The following is a 24244-nucleotide window of genomic DNA, read 5'->3' on the forward strand; positions in this document are numbered from 1 at the left end:
ATAACAGAACTTACCAAGAAAAGGGGCTACAGATGAATGTCCATTTTGTATCTATGTATTCAAAGTGGTTAGGTTAGATATATAGTTACATTCTCTTAATGAAGAAGGATTTGTTCTAATGGTGTTTGTAAACAGGATATCATGTCTGCATCTTGTACAGCAATTAACCACTAGGAAGAATGTATGCAATGTGTTAATTATTGAAACTGTCATACCAATTTGGTTTGAAACTGTCTCATTGCTATTTGTTTATCAATAAAATTATGGGGAAAAAAAGAAATGAAATGAGGAAGAGCAGGGAGTGTAACAGTATTAAGATGTTTCACTTGCAGGTACCACTTTCTACAATGAATGCCATCATTATACATCAGAAGCAAGTATTATTTTTTTAAAAAGGCATCTGCATACTTCTCCCAACCTGTCCAGCAGCTGAGTGACTCTTCTGCCTTCATTTTCTAAGGATCTTATTTCTGGTACTCCTGGGGACAGAACAGGTCTATCAATAAGATACGCCTAATTGTCATCTTTTGCAGGAGCTGCAGAGCCTGTCTGCCAGGATGCAGCAGTTGTCCTTGTGTTGTGTTAGAGAGTTTTTAAGCTCCATTCCTTTGGGTATGGCAGGATAGGGGAGTTTTCTCAAGGAACCCAGGCCAGTGCCCTCCTCTCTCAAGCTAAATGCTCAGTCAGCATGAGATTGAGAGGTACCACCAGCTCTAGCCTGAGCTGCAGCTTCTGTGCATGACAGGTGACTGCACACACCCCCGCCCCCCATCCACATAACTTCCTGGAGCTTCCACTGCAGGGCTTGGCCTGCTGTTCTCTCCAGGGTGTGCCCACTCCTTGCTCATGTGTTGCAAAGATGCATCACACAACCAGGCAACAGCTTTTTATTTTCTTCCCCTTTGGGCAACCAGAAAAGAATGTTCAGATTCAAACTCTCCATGCTGAGGATCAGATCTTATTTTGCATTAATTTAAAGTGCATTGTTCCCTTTAGACCCTGAACTAAATACATAAAAAAGAATAAAAATTGAAAAGAAAGTATATTGCTAGTTCAGACTGAATCAGCACCTTCAGGTTAGCTCTCAGTGTTTACGTATTTTAGGCCACACAAAGGCCCTCATGGTAAAGGCCACCCCAGGGTGGTGCCACTGTGATGAGGTGGAAGCTTTCAGAGGTGTCGCCCAGTGAGGGGTACCTAGGTCATAGCATGCAACCTGGGAAGAGATGTGTGGCCACTTCCCCTTCTCTTCCACTGGGACTTCTTTCCATGATGTGAGTGATTTTTCTCTGCCACATACATCCACCATGACGTGCTGCTTTCCAAAGAAACCAAGACCTGCAGACAATAGTGTGATTAATCCTGGAGCCTTGTAAACAGTGACCCAGTTGACATTACTGCTCCCTATAACATGACTGTCCTACACAGTTGCTAAAAGAAGACTAATATGGAAAGCAATAAACATTTCTAAAATATACAGAAATGAATAAAGAAGGGACCCAAATGTTATGCTACCTAAACAAAACAGAAAACACAAATTAATAATGGAGGAAATGAATAAAAACAATAAAGACATAAGATGTGAGACAATAAGATCTCAGAGACAAAAAAAAAAGATTTGAGAGAAATGTCAGGATAAGTAAATTTCAATGGAATAAAATTTGAATGTCAAAATCAGAGACTGCAGAATAATAAAAAAACATAATCCAACTGTGCACCATAACCAAGGCATGCTTGTTAGAGCCTAAAATACGAATAGGTTGAAAGTAAAAGGATACAAAAGACATTCTACATAACTGGTAACCAGAGGTAAGTATCAAGATTATAGTAATTTTAAACCAATAGGTTAGAAGAGAGAAAAAAAAGAATATCATATTTTAAAATGAGGCCATCTACCAGGCATGGTGGTACACACTTGTGATCCCAGGACTGAGGGGCAAAGGTAGGAGTAATAAAGCACAACAATAAAATACAGTACTTACCTAGCAGCCCAAAGGCCCTGACTTTGATCTCAAGACCACAAAATGTGTATGGGGGGGTGAAATCAGCAAGAAATAAAGAAATCCTAAACAAATCTGCATCCTGGGATTCTGGGCTTCCAGGCTTCCGTGTTCCTGAAGCCCTGGGCTCCTGTGCTACTGGGCCCCTGGTCTCCTGGTGGGTTCTTGGTGTACTGGGCTGTTTGGTGTCTTGGCTCTTTACTCCTTGGATCCAGTCAAATTCTACATGAGTGATAGTAGACAAAGCACCCAACAGCCCACCAGCAGCCCATCAGGAGTCCCCCAGGAAACTCCCAGGAGCATCCAGGAGACCAGCAGCTCATCAAACCAGGAGCCCAGGAGCCCAAGTGCCCAGGCTAATGCTGGGGTACAGGAGCCCAGGAACCCAGGAGCTCAAAAGCCCCCAAGGATAAAAGAGCCAAGACTCCCAAGAGCTCAGGAGACCTAAGGGGTACAGGAGCCCAGGAGCCCAGAAGTCCTCAGGAGTAAAGTAGCCCAGGAGCCTAGGAACCTTGGAGCCAGCAGGTGTCCTGAAGCCCGCGAGCCTTGGGGTCCAGGAGCCCAATAGTCCAGGAACCCCAAGGGGTCCAGGAACCCCCCCCCAGGGGTCCAGTAGGCCAGGAGCCCAGGAGTTCCCAGGAGTCCAGGAGCCCACAGGAGTCCAGGAGCACAGAAGCCCAAGGGATCCAGTAGGTCAGGTGCCCAGGAACCCAGTAGCCCACAGGACTCTAGGAAGCCCCAGGGATCTATGAGCCCATAGGGACCCAGGAGCCCCTAGGACTCCAGGATCCCAGGAATGCAGGAGCCCCCAAGTGTCCCAGGGCCCAGGAGGCCAGGAGATCTCAGGGGTCTTGGATTCCAGGAGCATTCAGGAGCTCAGGTGCCCCCAGGGGCTCAGGAACCCCCAGGGATCCAGGAGATACCCTGGAGACAAGCAGCCCCCCAGGAGCCCACAGGCCCCAGGAGTCCACAAATCCCCAGGAATATGAGAACCCCCCAAAACCCCAGGAGGCCAGAAGACCTCCAGAGGTTCAGGAGGCTCCAGGGATCCAGGAACCCAGAACTCCAGGTTCCCAGGAGCTCCCAGGGATCCGTGAGCCCCCAGATATACAAAAGCCTCCAGAGATTCAGGAGCCCAGGACTCCCCATGAGCCCCCAGGGTTGACAAGCCACCAGATGCACAAGATCTCAGGAAACCAGAAGCTCCACGGAGCCAGGAGCCCAGGACCATCCAGGTTCCAAGGAGCCTAGGGTTCCAGGGACCCAGCAGTCCCCAAGGGCCCAGGAGCACAGAACTCAGGAGATCAGGTGACCAGGGAACCAAGTGCCCCCAAGGGCTGAGGAGACATCAAGGGTCTGGGGTCCAGGGACCCAAGTGCCCCCAAGGGCCAAGGAGACCCCAGAGGTCTAGGAATCCCCGCAGGTTCAGGGACCCAAGGGTCCAAAATCCTCTAGTAGTCTTAGGAGCCCAGGAGCCCCAGAGCACCCAGTAACGCAGGAGTCCAGGGGCCCATGGGTTCAGGAGCCACCAGTGGTCTAGAAGACCAGGAGCTCAGAAGGCCAGGAGCCCCTAGGAGGCAAGGAGCTCCCTGTGGCCCAGGGGCCAAGGAGTACCCAGGAGCCCACAGGTGCTCAGGATCCCAGGAGAAAAGGAGCCCAGGAGCCCAGGAATCCAGGACCACCCATGGATGCAGGAGCCAAGGAGACCAGAAGACCAGGAGTTATCCCAGGGGTCAAGGAACCCAGAAGCCCACGAGACCCCAGGTGTCCAGGAACCCAGTAGCCCAGGAGTCCTGGAACCCAGGAGCCCAGGAATCCCCAGATTTCTAGGAGCCTCCAGAGGTCCATGAGTCCCCAGAGGTTCAGGAACTTCCATGGGTACCATTGCCCACCAGTGGTCCTGGCAAACCCAGGCGCCCAGGAACCCAGAGGAACCTAGGAGTCTCTAGGAGTCCTGGAGCTCCCAGGTGTCCAGGACACCCAGAGGTCCAGGAACCCAGGAGACCATGAAAACTCAGGCACACAAGAGCCCCCATGGATTCAGGAACCCCCAACGGTCCAGGAGCCCAGAAACTCCTGCTGCCCAGGTTCCCCCCAGGGATTCAGGAGCCCAGGAGCTTAGGAGTCTCCAGGAGCCCAGGTGTTCCCAGGGATCCAGGAGCCCCCAGGTTCCAGGAACCCCCATGAGCCCAGTAGCACAGGAACTAGAAAACCAGGAGCCTAGGAACTCCCAGGAGTCTGGGAGTCCAGGAGCCCAGCAGGCCCCTATAGCCCAGAAACATTGGAGCCAGTGAGCCTCCCCCAGTTGTTCAGGAGCCCTCAGGAGTCCAGGAGCCCAGGAGTCCAGCAACCTGGGAGCTGCCATGGATCCAAAAGTACAGGAGCCCACAGGAGCCCAGGAGCTCCTTGGGCTTAAGGGGTCCAGGGGCCCAGAAGCCCAGGGGTCCAGGAGCTCCCAGGCATCCAGGAGCCCAGGAGCCCCAGTGGGGACAGGACCCCAGGAGCCTCAGGTGTCCAGTAGCCCTTGAGACCAGAAACACCCAGGAACCCAGGAATCCAGGAGCTCCCAGGGGTCTTTGAAACTCCAGGTGTCCAAGAGCACAGGAACCCATGAAGCCTGGAACCCAGGAACCCGGGAGATCAGGGGCCTAAGGGCCCACGGGCTCTGGAGTTGCAGGCGCCCATGAGCCACCTGGGGTCCAGGAGACCAGGGGCCCAGGAGCCCTTAGGAGTCCAGGAGCCCAGGAGCTGAGGAACACAGTAGCCCAGGAGCCCAGGAGTGCAGAAGTCCAGGAGCCCAGGAGCCTAAGAGACTCTAAGGTCCAGGAGCCCCCACAGGTCCAGCAACACAGGAGCACAGGAGCCCAAGAGCCCTAGATCCCAGGAGCTCTGGATCCCAGGAGCGCAGGGGCCCAGGGGCCCAGGAGACCTGAGGTACTCAGGAATCCCAAGAGGTCCAGGAGCCTCGAGAAGTCCAGGACACTCCAGGAACTCTGGAGCTCACAGGAGTCCAGGAGGCCCCAGTGGTCGAGGAGTCTCAGACCCCAGGAGACCAGGAGTGCCAGTGGTTGAGGAGCCCAGGTACCCCCAGCGGTCCAATAGTCACCAGGGGTCCAGGAGTCCAGGAGATCCTAAGAGACCAGGAAAGCCCAGCATTCCAGGAGACCCCAGGGATCCAGGAGCACCTAAGATCCCAGGAGACCCCAGGGACCCCTGGACTCTTAGGCTCCTATGCTCAGGGCTCCTGGTACCTTGTGGACCCCTGGGCCCCTGGGGCTCCTGGACTGCTGGGCTCCTGGAGCCAAGGATACTCCTGGGTTTCTGGGCTTCTGGGTTCCTGAGATCCTGGAATCCTTGTTTCCTTGGCTCCTGTGTTCCTGGACACCTGGACTCTGAGGATTCTTGGGATCTTGGGTTCCTGGGCTCCTGAGTTCCTGGGTGTCTAGATCCCTGGACCTTTTGAGCTCCTGTGCTACTGGGATTCTGGATCCCTGGATCCTCCTGAGGGCTCTTGGGAGACTTCTTGGCCCATGGGCCTTTAGGCCTTCTGGGCTTCTGGGGTCACCTTGGTGTCCGTAAACTCCTGGACTCTGGGGCTCCTGGGCTACTGGGTTCTTGGGCTCCTAGGGGCTCCTGGGCTCCTGGGAACCTGGACCACTGGGGGCTCCTGAATCCACATGTTCTCCTAGACTCCTGCACCTCTGGGCCTCTGGGCCTCTGGGCTTCTGGGCTCCTAGACAGCTGGAAGCTCTGGGGACCCTGGGCCCATGGGCTCTTGGACCCATGGGGCTTCTGGGCCAATGAGGGCTCCTGTGGGCTTCGGGGCTCCTGGGGTCTCCTGGGCTCCTGGACTCCTGGGAGCTTCTGGTCCCTGGGGGTTTCCTGGGACCCTGTGCATATGGGCCCTTGTGAGACCCTGGGGGCTCCTTTTCCCATGGGACCCTAAGCCATGAACGCCTGGAGGCTCATGGAACCCTGGGGTCTCAGGAGTTCAGGAGCCTATGTGTCCCCAGAAGTTCAGGAGCAGAGAAGCCCAAGAGCCCAGAAGAGCCTAGGGATCTAGGAGCCCAGTAGATGCCCAGGGTGAAGAAGCCCATGAGCCCAGAGGCACAGGAGGCCAGGAGAACCCAGAGATCCAGAAGCCCCAAAGGGTCAAGTACCCAGCAGACCCTCTGGAGCCCAGAATTCCAGCAACACTGGAGACTAGGAAACCCAAGAGACCAGGAGACTGCCAGGACCCATCACCGACCTGCTCTGAGGACAGCTGGCTGGGTGACAGAGGGGTCACAAGGGTCCGCAGGTACAGCAAGGGTTACTCTTTCCAGAGACTACCTGCATATTCTCCAACCTTTCACTGCTAATCTAAATGGCACTGGAAAGCAAAGGTTCTTAATCTTAGTGTCATTTTATCATAGTATCAGCAGTGAGGGAATTGAAATTCCCTCACACGTGCCTGGTGACTGGTAGAATAAATGATACACTCATTTAAAAGTTAGGTTATTAAAAGTTAGCAAGATATCTAACAAAGTAGAGGATGTACATAAAAATGTGACATTTAGTTATTAGGCTGAATGAAACAGAAACCCAATTATGTTGACTCAATCTAATTAGGCTTTGTCTCTCAGAGATAGGCAGTTCACAGCACCATTAACATTCTAGAATCTTTTTCTTCTGGATTAGATTCCTTGGGATGTGGCTGTCAACTTCATAATAGCTTCATGGTCACAAAATGACTTGTTGTACCTCTAGCATAATATCTACCTCCCAGGAAGGGAAAAAAAGAGGAAAGAAAAAGACAGGGAAAAGGCTACATCTGTCTTTTAACAGCAGAAAACAATAGCTTTCCCAAAGGTCTCACCTCTAAATTTCTACTTAATACTGTATCGGCCATAATTATGTTACATGTTACCCACCTGCAAAGAAGCACAAGAAATACAGACTTTTTATTTAGGTATTGTCTTACTTTCTCTCATTGCTGAGACAAAAATGCCTGACACCCAACGTTAAAAGGGAAACGATTTTTTTAGCTCACAGGTGCAGAGGTTTCAATCCATAACTGCCTGGCTCCAAGGCAGAGTGGCTTGGCAGAGAACAGTTCACAGTGGGAAGAACGTTGCAAAGCAACAAGGGAGAGCCACAGTTCTTTCTGCCCCTTTTATTTTATTTTGTTTTATTTATTTTAATCTTGTGTATTTGGTACAGGGTCTCACTATGCAGCTTGGATTCATAATGATTCTCCTGTTTTCAGCCTCCTCAGTGCTGTGATTACAGGTGTGTTCCACCATGCCCAGACTTGGTCACCAGCTCAGCACGCCCAGGGGCCAGGCCAGCATAGCATGCTGTACCGGAAATCAAACCCTGGTCCCTATACTTGCCTAAGCAGGTGCTTAGTCTGCTGAGCTATCTTGCTGGCCCTACTCGCCCCTTTTATTTTATCTAGGCTACTTAGGATGGGTAGCATTTACAACCTTCATTCTAGTGCCTTTGAGCCTAGTATTGCACTATGCATCAATTCTAGCATCCAGACTCTGTTACTTATTCTCAAAATCCTTGGGGTGGCATAATATCTACCTTGAAGGAAGGTAAAATTAAAGGAAAGAAAAATATGGACTGTTATTAACACTGATCTTGAAAAAGTCCAAGGGCTGGAAATCCAGCTACTGTGATTGGGTGCCCAGGGACTGACAGGCCCTCCAAACTTCCCTGATATCTAGTCTCTATTGCTAATAGTAATAGAGACTGTCACGGAAGTAGAAATTGTCATCACACCACACAGAAGATATCTGTGTGGTCTTTACAGTGGAAGGCTCTCCAGCCCAGTCACGTTCCTCACCAGGACTGAGGCCCAGGCCATGATGGTCCAGTGGTGTACAGCAATCAGAGAGTCACCATGTGGCTTACTGTCTCTTGCCCTCATTCCAGGAATAGACAGAGGTTCCAGAGCCTCAGACTATGCATGTTGGGGCCATACTTGTCCTATAAGCCAGGTTTTGGAAAACAGGGATAAGAGTCTGTCATAGGCATAAGTATTTGTTAAAAATGAAAAAAAAAAACCCAATCAACAATTCCTTCTTCCTGAAGAGTTGCCAGGTTTCAGAATAAAAGCCTTAAATAAGTCAGTTTGAGCCTGGAATGGTGATTACATTATATTTGGGGGTTGCTTTTTGTTATTTTTAAAAAAGAATTTAATTAATATAATACATTTCAGGAAAGTCTTGTTTGTTTAAGGTAACATTTTGTAAACTGACCTCATGTTGTAACATGCATTATCTTTATTGTCTTCTTCCAAAGTGTAAAGCACCAAAGTGCCCAAAGTATTATAATTGTACATATGGAACTAAATGAATGCTTTATTTCCTTCCACTGTGAACATGGACGGTGTGAAGTACAACCTCCCTTAAAGATTGATCTCACAGAAGTAAGCTTGGATCTGAAGTGTATTGTGTTCTGTGAGTTAAGGAACCATTCATTAACCATTTGGTGTGTGTGCAGGGGAGGCGCCTGGGGTTGAATCCAGGGACTCACATGTTCTTACTGAGCTACATCCCCAACCCAATCCTTTAGATCTTTGAATAAAGATGTCATTCAAACTTTGCATCTGAAAGTTTGAAGAAATTACTTGAAATTAACATTTACTTTTTCAGTAGTGAGGATTAAATCCAGAGCCCACATACATACATAACAATCACTCTATTATCGAGCTATCCCTACCCCATTCAAATTTTATTTTGAGATAGGGTCTAGCTAAGTTGTCCTGGCTGCCCTCAAAATTGTAATTGTCCTGCTTCACCCCCCACCCCAGGCTGAGATTACAGGTATGTACCACCAAGCCTGGGTTTAAAGAAATATTTTTATGTATATTTAAAGACATCCTATAGAGAGGCTGGCCAGATAGCTCAGCGGATTAACGCATCAGCTTAGGCAGATGCAGGGGTTGGGGGTTTGATCCTCGGGCCTGCTGGTCCAGCTCTGCCCCCAGGGCCTGCTGAGATGGTGACTGAGACTGGGCATGGTGGTGGGTGCCTGTAATCCCAGCACTTGGGAGGCTGCAAACAGGAAGATCAGCATGAGTCCAATCTGTGTAGTAGTGAGACCTGAACACACTGTAGACCCTTCCCTAAAAATACAAAAAAAGAAAAAAAGAAAGAAAAAGGGAACCTGACTGATAATGGTGGTCTTACAAAGCAATGCAAAAAACCTGGTCTTTAAGGAAATTAAGTTTTGTCCTAATCCTCCACCCCAAGTTGGAGAATAGAATTAAGTGTGAAAGTTCAAATTATAAGATTTATAAAAGAAAATATGACTGGATAGGGAAAGCCTTCATGAATAAAATTTGAATGTCTAAACTAAATGATAGAAAAATGTAGCACAATAAAGATGGATTTGGCAACATAAAAACTTCTGCTAAGTAAGATACATCATGGACAAAGTTAACAGATAAATGATATGCCTCCAACATCTAAAACTGGGAGCTGACTAATACAAAAGTTATATAAAGAATTGAAAAATAATAAGAAATGCCCAAAAAGGTGTTATAGGCAATTGATAGAAGGAAAGTGTGAGTAGCCCTCTTAAAATATGTATATTTCAACAAATGTATGACAACTATAACTCAGGAAAGCACAAACTTAGAACAGCAATCTCATTAGATTCATAATAGCAAAAAAGTAAAAGAATGGGTTCATATCATGTGTTGGAGACGATATGAAATATTGCATTACAAAGTAAAATGAAATCCTAAAGGTGTCAAGTAATATGCTTCTCTGGGTCATGGATACTGTCCACTCTATTAATTACCTCTTAAACTGAAAATTAGGTATAGCAAAGATTGCTACCCACCTACTTTCCCATAATTTTTTTCTTTCTTCTTACTGGCAGACCTTCTAGAAAACTGGTGTTTAAAATACAGGTGAAGCCAATAGATATTGCGATGGGAAAGACAGCTTATTACAGAGTCTGTGAGGAGGGGCACGTCATGTTCACAGAGCCATCTGGGAATGCACCAAGGAGGCAGAGTGGAAGGAATCAATGTCAATTCCTTACGGGAAAGAAATGGGCAAGGGAGAGTAAGCAATCTTAGCATTAAATTATATGAAAATTTTCAAGGATGCCCAGATTGTAAACTGTTGTCCAGCACTTGGCCCTGGAATGTTTGGAGCAGGAAAATATAAGCTTGGAGTGTAATAGTCTAATAAAGGAGGTATAGGGTTCATGGGCTCTGGTCTTGTGAGTTTACCTGTAAAAGGCATGTGTTGTTCACAATCTCTACCAATTAGCCTCGGGCTCCAGATCATTAAGAAAACAAGAACATGTATGAATAAGGTTCAGTGGTACAGCCACTTGCCTAGTATTCTTAAGAACCTAGGTTTCATCCCAGCACTGCAAAACAAAACTAAGGAAAACCATAGTTAGTAAAAGTAGTCACTGAATTAGACACCAAACAGGATTCTTAGGCTATTTTCAGCAACTATGTGCTGTGAACTAAGAGGCACCCAGACTAGCAGAAATGATGACCTCTGAAAATCACAGTGGGAGCTCAAGATCTAATTGTAATCGACCTGGGAGAAGAAAGAGAGTCTGAAGAAGCCCTAATCGGTTTTTCAAAAATGGTGAAACGATGCTAGGGTTCACACAAAACCCAAAATAAATCCACCAGTCCAGAGCGTTTTTTTCTTCAGTTCCACGGAAATATATTACTTTCCCTCCAGTAATGGTCCTGTTTGCAGTTCGGTCCGGTTGAACTTGCTTTCTTTTTCGGGGGGATCTAAACTCATGGAATCACCCGGTTGACTCAACAAGCAGAGCAAACTGAAATCATGTTCTAGTCCAGGTTTATCATTATCTCAACCCTGGCAAATCATTTCTGGGAGATTCAGTGCTCTCATCTGGAAAATAAGGAAATAAGCATCGTGCTCTACGTGAAAAAGGGCCTCAAACAAGGTCGGCAAGCGCAAACTCTTGCGGGCAGAAAACGCAACCCTCTGTCGCGGTACGCCCGGCAGCTTTTTTTCCAGCAGCTGCTCCCTGTCCCCTAAGACCACCTAACCCTGGCAAAACTTTGGCGCGCATGCGTCACTCCTGGAGCTTCCGGCTTTCCGTAGCTTCCTTTCCAATCTTGGCCCCGCCCACCTCCGGCATAGCGTTTCCGGTCCACTCTGGAACTCCTACACCTTGTTTGTCTCCTGGTGCGTGTCCCGCTTGTTTCTACTGCTTTTTTTTGTGCTTTCTCGGTCTCTGGCTAAAGTAAGTTCCCTTAAAGTGTTCGGGTATCGAGGCCGCGCAGATCAGAAAGGGGCCGTCGTCCGTCCTCTCGCTCGTTGCCCTCAGCCCTCGGCCACAGGCGACGAGTTTCCGGGCGTCATGGCCAGGGGCCACCGCGGCCGGCCGAGTGGGAGGCCGCTTTCCGCAGCCCACGCGCTCCTGTGGCCTCTGGGCCCGCCGGCGCCCGTCTCGGTCTGAGCGCAGCCCCTCGGCGTCTGCGGCCACTTCGCGCGGGTCCTCATGGCCTCCGAGGTGCCGTCCCCACCGCCGTCGCCCTCGCAGTCACTGTCGCCGCCCACCTCTCCAGAGCCTGAACTGGCCCAGCTGAGGCGGAAGGTAGAGAAGTTGGAGCGCGAGCTGCGGAGCTGCAAGCGGCAAGTGCGGGAGGTCGAGAAGCTGCTGCATCACACGGAGCGGCTGTACCAGAGCGCAGAGAGCAACAACCAAGAGCTCCGAACGCAGGTGCGCGGTCCCCCCGGTCCGGACAAGCTTCAGATGACCTTGGAAAGGCTCCTTGGCCGGGGCTCGCCACTGCTCTGTGGAGTCTTAAGTAAATAAAACAGCAGAGCAGTTATAATACAGGTACATTCGGAGAAAACCTAAGAATTCAGGCTCCTTGGTTTAGAGGAGTCTCCGGGCTGGCCTGAGTTGAACTGCAGTATTTGTCTACACGATCTTCATTCTCATTTGTCCCAACGTCCCTCTAGCAGTAGGAACATTTGTAATACATTTAAAATTATGTTTGAATTTGTTAAAAATCTGAGCTCGAATCACAATCTCATCTTTGTCTCTCATGAGACATGTAAACTTGGATTAAGCCTCAGATGCTCATAAAAACCACTTGATGTTATTGAGGGCACTCATCATCTTAAATCTCGTGGAAGGAGAGAAGTAGAGCTTTCCTTGTCAGGCACATAAACGTCTTATATCATTTTGATACTATGTAGTAAGGACAGATACTTAAAGCAGCCCTTTAGGAAACAATTTTAAAGATCTCTTGGCAGCTGCTCTCCTGACAGGTTATTTCCAGGTACTTAATTTCAGAGTAACTTTTGTAGTACTTTATAGTTAATTGGTTCATTTCCTAAAACTACATCTATAGGCTGAGCACTGAAACACCAAACTTTGTTACACTGTTGGTGAGCTACCAAAGCAACTGTTAATTTGAAATGATTTCTAGACCCATTGTATATAATTATTGACCTTATGACGTAGAAACGTTTTTTATTTTCTCAACAGCTAGTTCTTGAATGCCTGAAATGTACAGGAATTGTGCTAGGAAAATACAAATGTAAAGATAAGGGAGAAGGTAAAATATTGCATGCCTAAGACACTTAACATTTTTTGCTAACCAAGAGCCAGTGTTTTCATTATTAACTTGATAATGGCTCGCCATGAAAAAATGGAACTATGAGCCAGGCATGGTAATGCATGTCTGTAATCCCATTACTTTGGGAGGTCAAGGCAGGAAGATCACAAGTTCAAGCCCATGTCTCAAAATAAGAGCTGGGAATGTAGCTCAGTGTGAAGGGCCTGGGTTCAATCTCTAGTATTTAAAAAAAAAAAAAAAAAAAAGCAACTGGAAGCAGGGTATACATAAGCCTAGGAATTCAAGGCTAAGTTGGGCAGTGTACAGAGACCTTGTGTGTATATAAAAAAAAAAGAGATAGAGGCAGTTCATCTAACCTGTTCACCTAACCATGCAAGAAGCCCTGAGTTCAGTTCCCTGCCCTGGAGAGGAGATGGTGGAGAGAGCATGATCCTAACTGTTGTTGATAAAGACTACTTTCCTAGTCAGCCTTCCTGTTGGGAGAATTTGGCTGTCATCCCAAGTTACTGAATGTGTTCCATTTAGAGCACTTGAGAATTCAAAGAAATGAACTAATAACAAAGCCATGATATCTTCAGGTTGGGGATCAAAAAGCTGTGTGAGATTTACCTTGTTCATTCAGATATTTTTATGTAAAACAGGCATTAAGACAAATACATAATTTGTGAGGTGCTTGTGTAAATTGAATAATTATCATGTGCACCAGTATAGCACTGAGTGTGCAGTACATGCTGAATAATCAAGTTCATAGTAATGGTGGTAGCAGCCACAGCCAGGATTGGTGCAAGGTAGTCAGTCTCCTGGAGTGAGGATCTCCAGGGGTCACCTACTATAGATGTACTCCCATTAATCTGTGAGCTCAAGTGTTTTACCCTAAGTACCTTATTTGCCTCACTCTTGTTCAAGTCCTAGTGTTAGGAACAGATCTGATGACTGTATATAATCAGTCTTACATCTCTATGTGAGGTTATATATTAAAAGATGCTTTAAAACCTTTTAGTCCGTTTCATGCATCTAGTAGTCACTGTCTTAACACTGAAATGCTGTCAGACTAAGGTGCCTTGACTGAGGCAGGTCCTCATCTGCCTCTGAGGGCTTCTCAGTGCATAAGGTGCATAGAGAACCATTGCCTTTCTTAGCCAGTTTTCTTTGTTCCCTTCTGCAGTTATTTAATCATGAGACTGCTGTTTAAAGAAAAAAAAAAAAAAATACACAAGGAATCATATAAATGATGATACATTTAGGTGAATAGTTAAACCCAAGTGGTTTAACTGATATTAGACAATTCAATGCAGATGGACATTTAAATGTTTTTAATCTGATAGAACTGCTGACTTTAAATATTAGCATAAAAGCATTCTTTGCTGGGGGAACAAGGGTGGCAATGAGAATTAAGCACAGGGCCCCTATTAGTCTGATCTTAGGGGAGCATATTTGTGTGTTTAGAAGGAGAGCTTAAGAATAAAAATATTTGTGAATGGGACACGATGGCATGTACCTCTGGTCCTGGTGCTTGATCTCCAGGAGGTCACGTCCAGTCTGGGCAATGTGATGAAACTCTGTCCCTGCCACCACCTCCCCCACAAATTCTCTGAAAATTAACTGTAAAAGTTGTGACTGTTTCTGGTTTCTAGCACATTGCTGAAACTTACATTTTCAATACAGGGAATTAGCCCCATAGGAAATCCATCACTAAAATAGATGCCCAGTATTTTTTTTTTTTTTTTTAAACTTTTGAGACACAGTCTTACTAAGTTGCCCAGGTCATCCTTGAACTTTCGATCCTCCTGCCTCAACCTCCATGAGTAGCTGGGATTCCAGGCATTCACCACTATGCCCAGCTCGTATCTCTAAAACTTTTATCAAAGAAAATAATTTTTGTTATAATATTAAGAGAATGGTATGTATTATATTGCTTCATGATATATTTCTCTTAAAACCTTTTCTTTCAGGTGGAAGAACTCAGTAAAATACTCCACTGTGGGAGAAATGAAGATAATAACAAGTCTGATGTAGAAGTACAAACAGAGAACCATACTGCTTGGTCAAGTTCAGGTATTCACCTTATAGTGAAAAACTTTAATGCCTTTGCATTCAAATCATGCTAAAGGAATATGTTCTTTAAATTTTAAATACAAAAAGATCTACATAAATGGGAATAATTACTAGCTTCTTTTGTATTGTCAGATAATCACTTTACCTTTGTGGAAAATATGAAATAACTGTGTTATCATTCCCACAATTTCTATAATGTCGCTAATATGTTTTCAACATTTTAGTTACAGAGCAAATTGTTTTGTGTCAGGGTCTCATTTTGTTTTGCCCCAGCCTGGTCTTACAGACTGGGCTTACCTCCTACCTCCTGAGCACTGTAATGACAAGTGCACACTGCCATCCCCAGCTTACGTGGTACACGGTGCTGTGCGGTCGGTCTACTTTCCCTTGTGGCTCCCCTTTGAGCAGGGCAGTGTTTTCTTGTTGATGTGTATAGCTCTAGGCTCTTAGGACTTGTGGGCATGTGAGTCCACCACCAGGGCCACATCAGCAACATTCAGTTACCAGGGAAATAAGAGAGCTACTGGGGTTTTAATAAAAGTGAATTAGAAACAGTAATATTTCCTATTTAGTTTTAGCTCGATTCACTCAGATACAGCTTAGCAGAAGGGCTAGCATATCTGCATACAAACTTTTTTAAGCAGTCATCCTCACAACATAAATTTAACAACAAACTGAAACTCTAGGTCCTTATCCTTTTTGTTAGTTGATAAGCATCAGTGTTAGGTATGTGGTTAGAAGTTGTTAAGAGTTGCTAGGTTTTTTTTGTTTTTGACAGAGGACAACCAATCTGTATTTTCTTTTTTATTCTTGCTGTGGAAAATCCAAATCTGCTTCTCTTTTTTTTTTTTTTTTTTTTCTCCTCGATTTTGGCTTGGTGCTGGGGTACAAAGACATAGGCATTAGAGATACACACTTCTGCGGATTTATTTGCACTATCAATTTTAATATTTTAAAATGTATATAGTGATAAAAGCCATGTTAATTTTTAGTGAACTGTGCTCAGTGCTGATTTTCAGAAGAAAGCCCTTCTACATATACCACGTGAATGTAACAATTTGCTTTGCCACAGATTATTATTATCACACATACTGTAATGATGATGGCCTTCCCAATAAAGAGACCGAACTCTCAGTTCAGCAGTGTCAGTATGTTGAAGGACCTGCTCTTAATTCTAAAGACGAGTCACAACTAGAAAGTGATGGCACTGATGGAACAGGAAATGTTAAATGTGGACAAGAGGACCATATCATCTCAGACTCACAGGTACTGAAGCACTAAACAGGAAATAGTTGATGCTAAGAACTTGTTCTTCCTTGTCATGTAGAAACAAACTTTCTTGGCTTGCCATATACAAGGGTTGTAAATATTCTTACGTATAACTATGCCAAGAATATCAAAGTTTCTGTTTTTTGAGATAAGGTCTTGCTGTGTCCCCCAGCTTAGTCTCAAACTCTGGGCTCAAGGGATCTTCCTGCTTGTCTTCTTGAGCAGCTGAGACCCTCACAATGCACCACCACATGTGGCTACACTTTGTTTTGTTTTGTGCAACAGGGTCTCATTAGCTCAAACCCAACATTGAATTTGGACCTTTCGCCCTCAGCCTTCCGAGTAGCTGGGACACGGGCTTATGCCACAGAACCTCACTGCAACTAGAACTTTCTCATTTTTATAGCATTGGAGACTGAACCCAGAGCCTTGTGCATACTAAGCAAGTGCTCTAGCACTGAGCTACATAGCCAGCCCTAAAAATTTTTCAATGCTTTTTTTTAATATTAAGTGTCATGTCACTGTTTATAGTTTCCTAAGTATTTTATGTATTTGGTTTTAAAATTTGAATCAAGATTCTGTTCAAAGGATATTTAATCTATATATTTAATATCAAAGGATATTTAATCTATAGCGTTTTTCTGTTTTCTTATTGAGTATATAATTGTCAAACCATCTTTATCATTTGTTTTTAAAAATATTACATGGTCTGTATTTCGTGAATTGCTTCCTTATGGTATCATAGATTTACTTTTTCATAATATTACCTTTATTTAGTATCTTTAAACTGGTAGGTCAGTTTAGAGAGGAAAAAGTGGGTCAGTTGAATTAAATAATACAGTGCACTAGTCAATATTGTTTTGAAAAGTTCAAATTGTAATTAAAAGTTACATCTTTTTGTTGTAGAAATTGAAGTCACCATCCATTAAAGAGTAGCTCTAAGACAGGCGATGTTTGAATCCTGACTTCTAAGTGGATGTATGAAAGCTCTATCTTATTTCCTGTGACTGTCTTCTATAGGAGCTGGCCTCTGCTTTGGCAACAGAAGGTGTATCCTCTGAAGGATCATCGTTAGCTGAAAGCTTGAGAGCTGCTGCAGAAGCTGCTGTGTCACAGACTGGATTTAGTTATGATGAAAGTACTGGGTTGTATTTTGACCACAGCACTGGTTTCTATTACGATTCTGTAAGTGTTGCAGACCTTTTTAACACACTGTGGTTGTGTATGTAGCTGTGTGATCGCAAGTGTTAAGCTGTAACATGAAGTAAAAACAGCAGCATTGTAAAATTTCATTTGATTCAAAGCTGTTGATTGAGCTAATTATAAAATAGCTTTCTGTTCTACACTTTTAAGTTTTTAATGAGCAAAGTTATTAATAGTGCACCAGGGATGGTGAGCCTTGTAGTGCTTTCAGTGATAACAAACACCTTGTTGTGACATGCATGCCATGGGGTCCCCATTTAAGTCAGCATTTTAGAGAAGTCTATTTTGTTTTGGGTTTTGGTACTGGGAATCGAACTCTCAACCTTGTACTAGCCAGGTGCTTGCTGTGCCACTGAGCTACATCCCCAGTCCCCTGATAACCTTTTATAAGGTAACATACTAAAATGTTTAGTAAAAGCAGATGGTTAATGGCAATGTAAAGTCTTTAAGAACCTAAACTAAAATTTTCTCACAAAATGTACAAGTCAGGCAAATTGCTAATTCTAGACTTATTCAGGTGTTTATATTTTAGGCCACAGAAGGAGACTGTCCTTAAGTGGTAGCTGCTCAGGCTGGTGTTGAACTCATGGGCCCAACCAGTCCTTTTACTGCACCCTCCTCAGTAGCTGGGTCTACTGGGGTCCACTACCATGGCCAGCGAGGGACACTCTGAATTCTCAGTATCAGTGTATGTGTGTGAGTGAGGGTTGAACACTGGGCCCCATACATACCAGCCAAGAACTCACTCGTTTACCAAGTTATACTCCCAGCATTTTTACTAATTTTGAGACAGGGTCTCGCTGAGTTGCTGAGGCTAGTATTAAGCTTGCAGTCCTCCTGCCTCAGCCTCATGGTTTTTTTAAGCATTTAAATTTTAAGAAATGAGTCTTGTGCTCACTTGGGACTATAGATCAGTGTAGAGTGCTTGCCAAGCATGCACAGGCACTGGGTTTGATCCCTGGCACCACAATAAAAAAAGAAAATTTAAAAAATCAGCCTTTTAACAGCAAGAACAAGGGAATTAATGTGAAATTATAAATATATGTGGCTCCTTGATTAAGACAGGACCAGAATGATTTGTGATAGAGTCTTACTTCAGTGCTCATCTGCTTTGAGAGATAACTTTTTTTTTTACTTTTTTTGGTACTGGGGATCAAACTAGGGACTTTGTACATGCCAGTCAGGTACTTGTGCTACTGAGCTATCTCCCTGGCCCTAGTCAGCTGCTTTGAAACTCATTGAATTTAGTATTGAATGAATTTTGATGTGAACATTTTGTCTCTGTACTTGTCTTTCGTTTGCTACTCAACTCAAAAGCTAGAACCTGGCAGTTTCAATTGATTGGTGACTCACTACTTTTTCCAGCCAACAGTTTGTTTGATAGCCATAAAGCTAGAATAAATGAATGATGACTACTGGTACCACTCTGCTGAAATTAATGCTTATTTAGATTTCATTTATGCTTGCATGATGCTGGAGGTGGTGCATCCTGTCATCCCAGCTACATAGACAGCAGAGACAAAAAGATGACACGTTTGAGTCCAGCCTGGATAGCTTAGCCAGTTTATGTCCCAGATGACATAAAGGGCTGGACTAACCACACACCTGTAATTGTAGCACTGTGGTAGGCTGAATCAGGAAGATTGCAGGCTTAAGCCCAGTTGAGCAACTCAAGGAGAACCCTCTCTCAAAAAAAAAACCCCTCCACCACCACCAAAAAACATAGGGGTGTAGTTCAACGTGAAGTCCCTGGGAATCAGTCTCCAGTACAAGGGAAAAGGAACGGAAGGCTGGGCACTTAGCCGTAGCATGTTTGACCATCAGCTATGCAACACTTAGTCCAAGCCTCAATAACATGCACACATGCGCACACACGATGGTAAAAGTCATCCCTTACCTCCCCCGCGAGGCTCTGTGAGGTGGACCTCGGAGAGATTACAGACTGTGTGACCCAGCATTGGGGCAGATGTTCGTCCTGTGACTGGACTACTGTTAACTAATCAGGAGAAATAATAACAGTGTTATATCACTTAAGAGGTTTCACTAGTTTATGCATGTGGTAGACTCCTTAAGTTAAAGAGATTTTTCTCTCATAGGAGTATGATAGGTGATAATGCCAATTAATAGCCAGAAAATTAATGTTTAAAGTCACATTCAAAGCCATTACTCACTTGGTTTCTAGGAAAATAAGTTTCTACATGGACATTAGCTTTTATTATTCCTGTGTCTTCCTTTCTGTGTCTTTCTTCCTGACATCTACTCTGTAAAAGGTTATATTCCGAAGAATATATTTCTGCAAACTTCATTGTTCTTGCCACTGTTATTGTACTAGTTTTTATTTCAAACAAATACAACTTTTGGGTTTTTTTTTAAATGTGTATATATTGGATAGGCAGATCTGACAGATTTAAAAGATTTGTAAAAGTTTAATTATCACTGGAAATAAAAGACTTCAATTTCTTCATTAAAGATGAGAATTTAAAATCTTTGTAAGAAATTTATAAAGTACATGGATTAAAGATGATAAATTGCAGCAGTATCAACAGTTAGAAAAATACTCTTTTTCAGAAAGTTTCAGTTGCTCTACCTCTTCATAGGATGGTTTTAGGTCTGGTATGTATGGATTTATGATGTAAGTAAAGTGTAGACTATTTAGTTAAGTCTTGGTTGTGGAGCTCTGGCCAGTGTCTAAATACATGTAGGTGATCACATAATTTTATCTTTCTAGTTTCTTAGGGTGATCCTCTCTCAAAAAACCAAACAAAACTAAACAAAAACAAATCTGAGGATGTATCTCAGTGCAAAATCCCTGAGAATAATTCTCTAGCACAAGGGAAAAAGGAAGGGAAGGCTGGGGACTTAGCCTAGCCATGGAGTATTTATGTGCCCAGCATGCAGGAGACTCCTGGTTCGAGCCTTAGTACCGCACACATGCACACACATACACATACACATACTTCAAAATTTATTTGTATCTGGCTGTTGTCACTCATAAATTTTATTTATTAACTTTACTGTAGAATAAAAACACTCTGTCTTTGTGTAATATGTATTGGTATTTGTATGCTTCACTTTTTTTCACATTCTGTTTGGTGACATTAAATAGCATTAAGAGGTAATTACTTGTTTTATGACGTTAGGAGGAAGGTTTGGGGGCTTATACTGCCAAAGCATTATTTTACAGTTACTCTGTCTAATGTATCAGGAATTGCTTTCATACTCAGTTTTTCTGACACATGCCTTAGTTTTCCTGCCTTTATGTGTTACAGTAAATAGTATGAAATTCCTGTTCTTATAAATAAAAAACAATCACCAAATATTGGCAGCTTCCTGTCCTTCCATTTAATATTTAGCTTTATCTTCACATTAGGAAAATTAGAACAAATAATGGTATTTTGAAAAATAATAAGCACTTTTTATTACCTTTAATATATTACCTTCTGTGAATACTGTAGTTAAGACAAGTGGATTATTTGAATATACTTGGTATTTCTGTTAGGCTTTCTATTTTGTTTTGTCATGCATGAATACAACTTATTTTCTTGACTTTGAAAGGAAAATCAGCTATATTATGATCCTTCCACTGGGATTTATTACTACTGCGATGTGGAAAGTGGTCGATACCAGTTTCATTCTCGAGTAGATTTGCAACCTTATCAGACGGCTACCACAAAACAAAGTAAAGATAAAAAATTGAAGAAGAAAAGAAAAGATCCAGATTGTTCTTCAACAAATGAAGAAAAGGTAATGTCTTCTTAATTTTTACAATTTACATTGTCTTAGTAACATGATTAAGTCAGAATTTCTTTATGAAACAAGATCATTCTGTAACTGTATTTCAAACATATCCATTAAGAAAACTGAACTAAACAAGGAGCATCCAAAGGGTGCAAATGTGGACTTTCACAAATTCTTAGTGACAGGAAATAGCCCTAACCTTGAAGCAGATAAAGTACATGTTAGGCTATTTGGAACAAGAACATACAGACGCCCACAATTGGTCTGAACATAAAAGGATCAGCTGTTTTGTGCTGCGGTTTAGAAATGCACTGAAACAATAAAATCTCCTGAGCCACACACACAAAAAAAAACATAGCCTCAGCTTGTACATCAGTGTCATCGCACCATTCACAATAAAAGAAAGCACAGTTTATAAGCAAAACTTAGCTACACATTCAACTTTCTTAGACATATGGTACTTTCTTCCCTATTAAATTAGGACATGTTCTTAAAAATTTTATTGCTGACAAATAATGGAATGGAGCATATATTAGGATTATAAATTGATACTTTTGTTTTTGGAAGAGTGTCAATAATCATTAAAATATTTATATAGTACTTTAATTGGAAAATCTCTTGTCCTTTAATTTTTAAAAATCAAGGAGGCCGGGGAGGTAGCTTGCCTGGTAAGCGCAAGGGCCTGAATTGAATCCCTGGTTCAGCCAAAGGGAAAAAAAAAAATCAGATTAAAGACTCTTTTGCATAGTTATAGAGCATTATTTGTAAGAACAGAAGATTGAGTCTGAATAGCCTGTAAAACCTTATGTATGAAAAGGATGATATATTTAATTGAAAACATTATGGGCCTCTGAATGGTAGATGTAAAAACTGAGGGGAATGTTTTTTACTGTTCATAATACAGTGCTAATGAAATGTTACCAGAGTTCTCATTTCTACCCCAAGCAGATAAGGTTGGTTTATATGCAGGACAGAAAACTTACTTTATTGGCATGTTTTGAATTGTGGCCACTACATATCTGATACTTTTCTCTGGGAATATCTCCAGTTTTTCTTTCTTTCTTTCTTTCTTTCTTTTTTTTTTTTTTTTTTTTTTTTTTTTTTTTTTTTTTTTTTTTTTTTGGTGGAATCAGGGATTGAACTCAGGCAATAGCACTTGCCAGGGAAGCGCTTATTCCATTGAGCCATCTCCCCGGCCCCTCTAATTTTTCTTTCTCTTAACCCAAGAACATTTACTGAAAATCATACTGAATTGTAAAGTTCATATATGGAATTAGAGTACTATTGGTTTATTTTCTATTTTTTATACGGTTTGTCTTTATTCCCCCACCTCCATACTGACAATAGCTAGGAATAGAAGAGTGTATGACTAAATTACTAAAAATAATTTTACTGTTTGCTTCCAGGATTTTGTTTTAATGACTTGTCCTGTTACTAAAGGTTGAGCTGTGTGGAAGGTTAGGTTGTGAAGGCATCTCTGCCTAGCAGTGAGGGCCATCAGGTGACCTTGTCCCCCAGCCCATGAGTTATATTCTTGAGAGTCAGTAGGAGAATAAAGTTGTATTTTCACCACAAAAAATATGTGATTCTGTTCAGTGTATACATGTTTCAAAATATGTACAGAATAGAACTATATACTTATTAAAGCTACTAAATTTGTTAAGTTTTCACAAAACATGCCAGCTCTACCTGCCCAGTACATTAAAAACAAAAGGTTTATATTAGCAAAGTCGAAATTTTAGAATAAAAGATAAACTTTTTATTGTTGAGGCAATTGTAAATTTTAGTAAAACTGCAGTAATATATTGGGTGCATGTGAATCTTTAAATTCATATCATAAATAAAACTTTTATTGCATTGAGGTATTAAGAAAAGAAAATATAGAGTAAACGCATACTGTAGCTCTGCTCCAACCAGGAAGGTGGCAGCTAGCCATGTGTGACCATTAGTTGAGGAGTAGCCAGTCCAAATTGGGATATGCTGCACTCTAAGGTTTGAGGACTTAGATGTATGTAAACTGTCTCATTCATCATTTTGCTTTAAATGTGGTTGTTAAAGTAGTTTAAATGTACACCTTTGACTGAAGTTACATTTCTATTGAATGGCTTTGGTATAGGGTATCACATAGACCAGGCTGTACATGATGAGGTCCTGGACTGAATATTGGGACATTCAGAGTAGAGAGGGGGAAAGATTTGGACTAATTGTGGGTGGACTCCAGAGCAGTCAGCATGTCAGGTTAAAGGGATATCAGTGATAAGTATAAGATTTTTAATTTGTATCATAAGAGGATGATAACAGCATTAAACAAGAAAGAATGTGAAAGGAAAAGTGGGTACATATTTCAGTTACTGTTTTTTCACTATATATAGTCACTAATTCATTGGAACTTCATATATTATTATAGTCATATTTAAAATTATTCTCCTCTATTATGTACCTACCTACTGTTTTTTTCCAGGATTTGAATTCAGAAAACCAAACAGCCTCCAGTGTTGAATATTTAAACTGCAGTGAGGGAGAAAATTTTCCAAATGTGAAAAAGAAGGTCAAAATCGACAATGTAGAATCTCCTGTTAATGGGAGCATCTCCAATTCAGCCTCATTGAAAGATGAGAAAATCGTAGAGAGTGATAGTGAACCAGAAGAAGGTGAAATCACAGATTCTCAGAGTGAAGGGAGTTATGATGAAGAGGGTACCAGTGAAGACGGTGGGACTGCAGTGGAGACTGAGGACGAAGGTGAGTCAGTACTTCATTTTAGGTAAGTAACGCAGTTTGGTAGCTGTGAAAGAGCAAAGGCTTAAGAATGTTAGTGACCCATGTAGGTATGTGCCAAAAAGTATACTAATTATTTTAATGGCATGATTGAAAATCAAGTGAGCTACCACTTGGTAAATTTTAGGAAGTAGGATGACTAATCCTTGGACATTAAAAATAGTTCATTGTATTAAATAGCCTAATCAATAAAACATGGAATCAAGCTTCCTTTAAATCATTACATATATATATATTATACATATATACATATAATATATATATATATATATTCCTCAAATCTTCACTGTGCTATGCTATTTGTAGACTGTTTAGTGAGTTATGTATGTGTAGTACTTTTGCTGTTGAGGAACCAAAAGGAAGTTGCTTAAAAAGTAATTCATAGGTTCAGTGCACAAGTATTCTGATAATATATTTTTTTGATATGAAAGATACTTCTAAAATATGGGATTATAGTATATGAATGTGTTCTCAGTGGAATTTTTCTTATTTTTAAAAACTAAGTTTTTCTGGGCCGGCCACATAGCTCAGTGGATTAAAGCACCCACAAGCAGGCACAGGGGCCAGGGGTTCGATCCCCGGGCCTGCCATGGTGGTGCACGCCTATAATC

At 42.9% G+C, this 24244-nt stretch overlaps 1 protein-coding gene across 1 annotated transcript in view; it reads left to right on the forward strand.

Moving 5' to 3' along the window:
- The first annotated feature begins 11153 nt into the window (after window positions 1-11153).
- The window catches only part of Aggf1 (angiogenic factor with G-patch and FHA domains 1), a 30101-nt gene continuing 17010 nt past the window's right edge, over window positions 11154-24244 (forward strand). Inside the window, exons 1-6 of the mRNA XM_004647804.2 lie at window positions 11154-11723; window positions 14544-14646; window positions 15719-15912; window positions 16936-17100; window positions 20674-20862; window positions 23318-23597. Of these exons, the coding sequence (XP_004647861.1) occupies window positions 11502-11723; window positions 14544-14646; window positions 15719-15912; window positions 16936-17100; window positions 20674-20862; window positions 23318-23597 (1153 nt within the window). The 5' untranslated portion in view covers window positions 11154-11501. The remainder of the gene's footprint in view (window positions 11724-14543; window positions 14647-15718; window positions 15913-16935; window positions 17101-20673; window positions 20863-23317; window positions 23598-24244) is intronic.

This window comes from Octodon degus, unplaced genomic scaffold (genome assembly GCF_000260255.1).
Source record: "Octodon degus isolate 3935 unplaced genomic scaffold, OctDeg1.0 scaffold00328, whole genome shotgun sequence".
NCBI lineage: Eukaryota > Metazoa > Chordata > Mammalia > Rodentia > Octodontidae > Octodon > Octodon degus.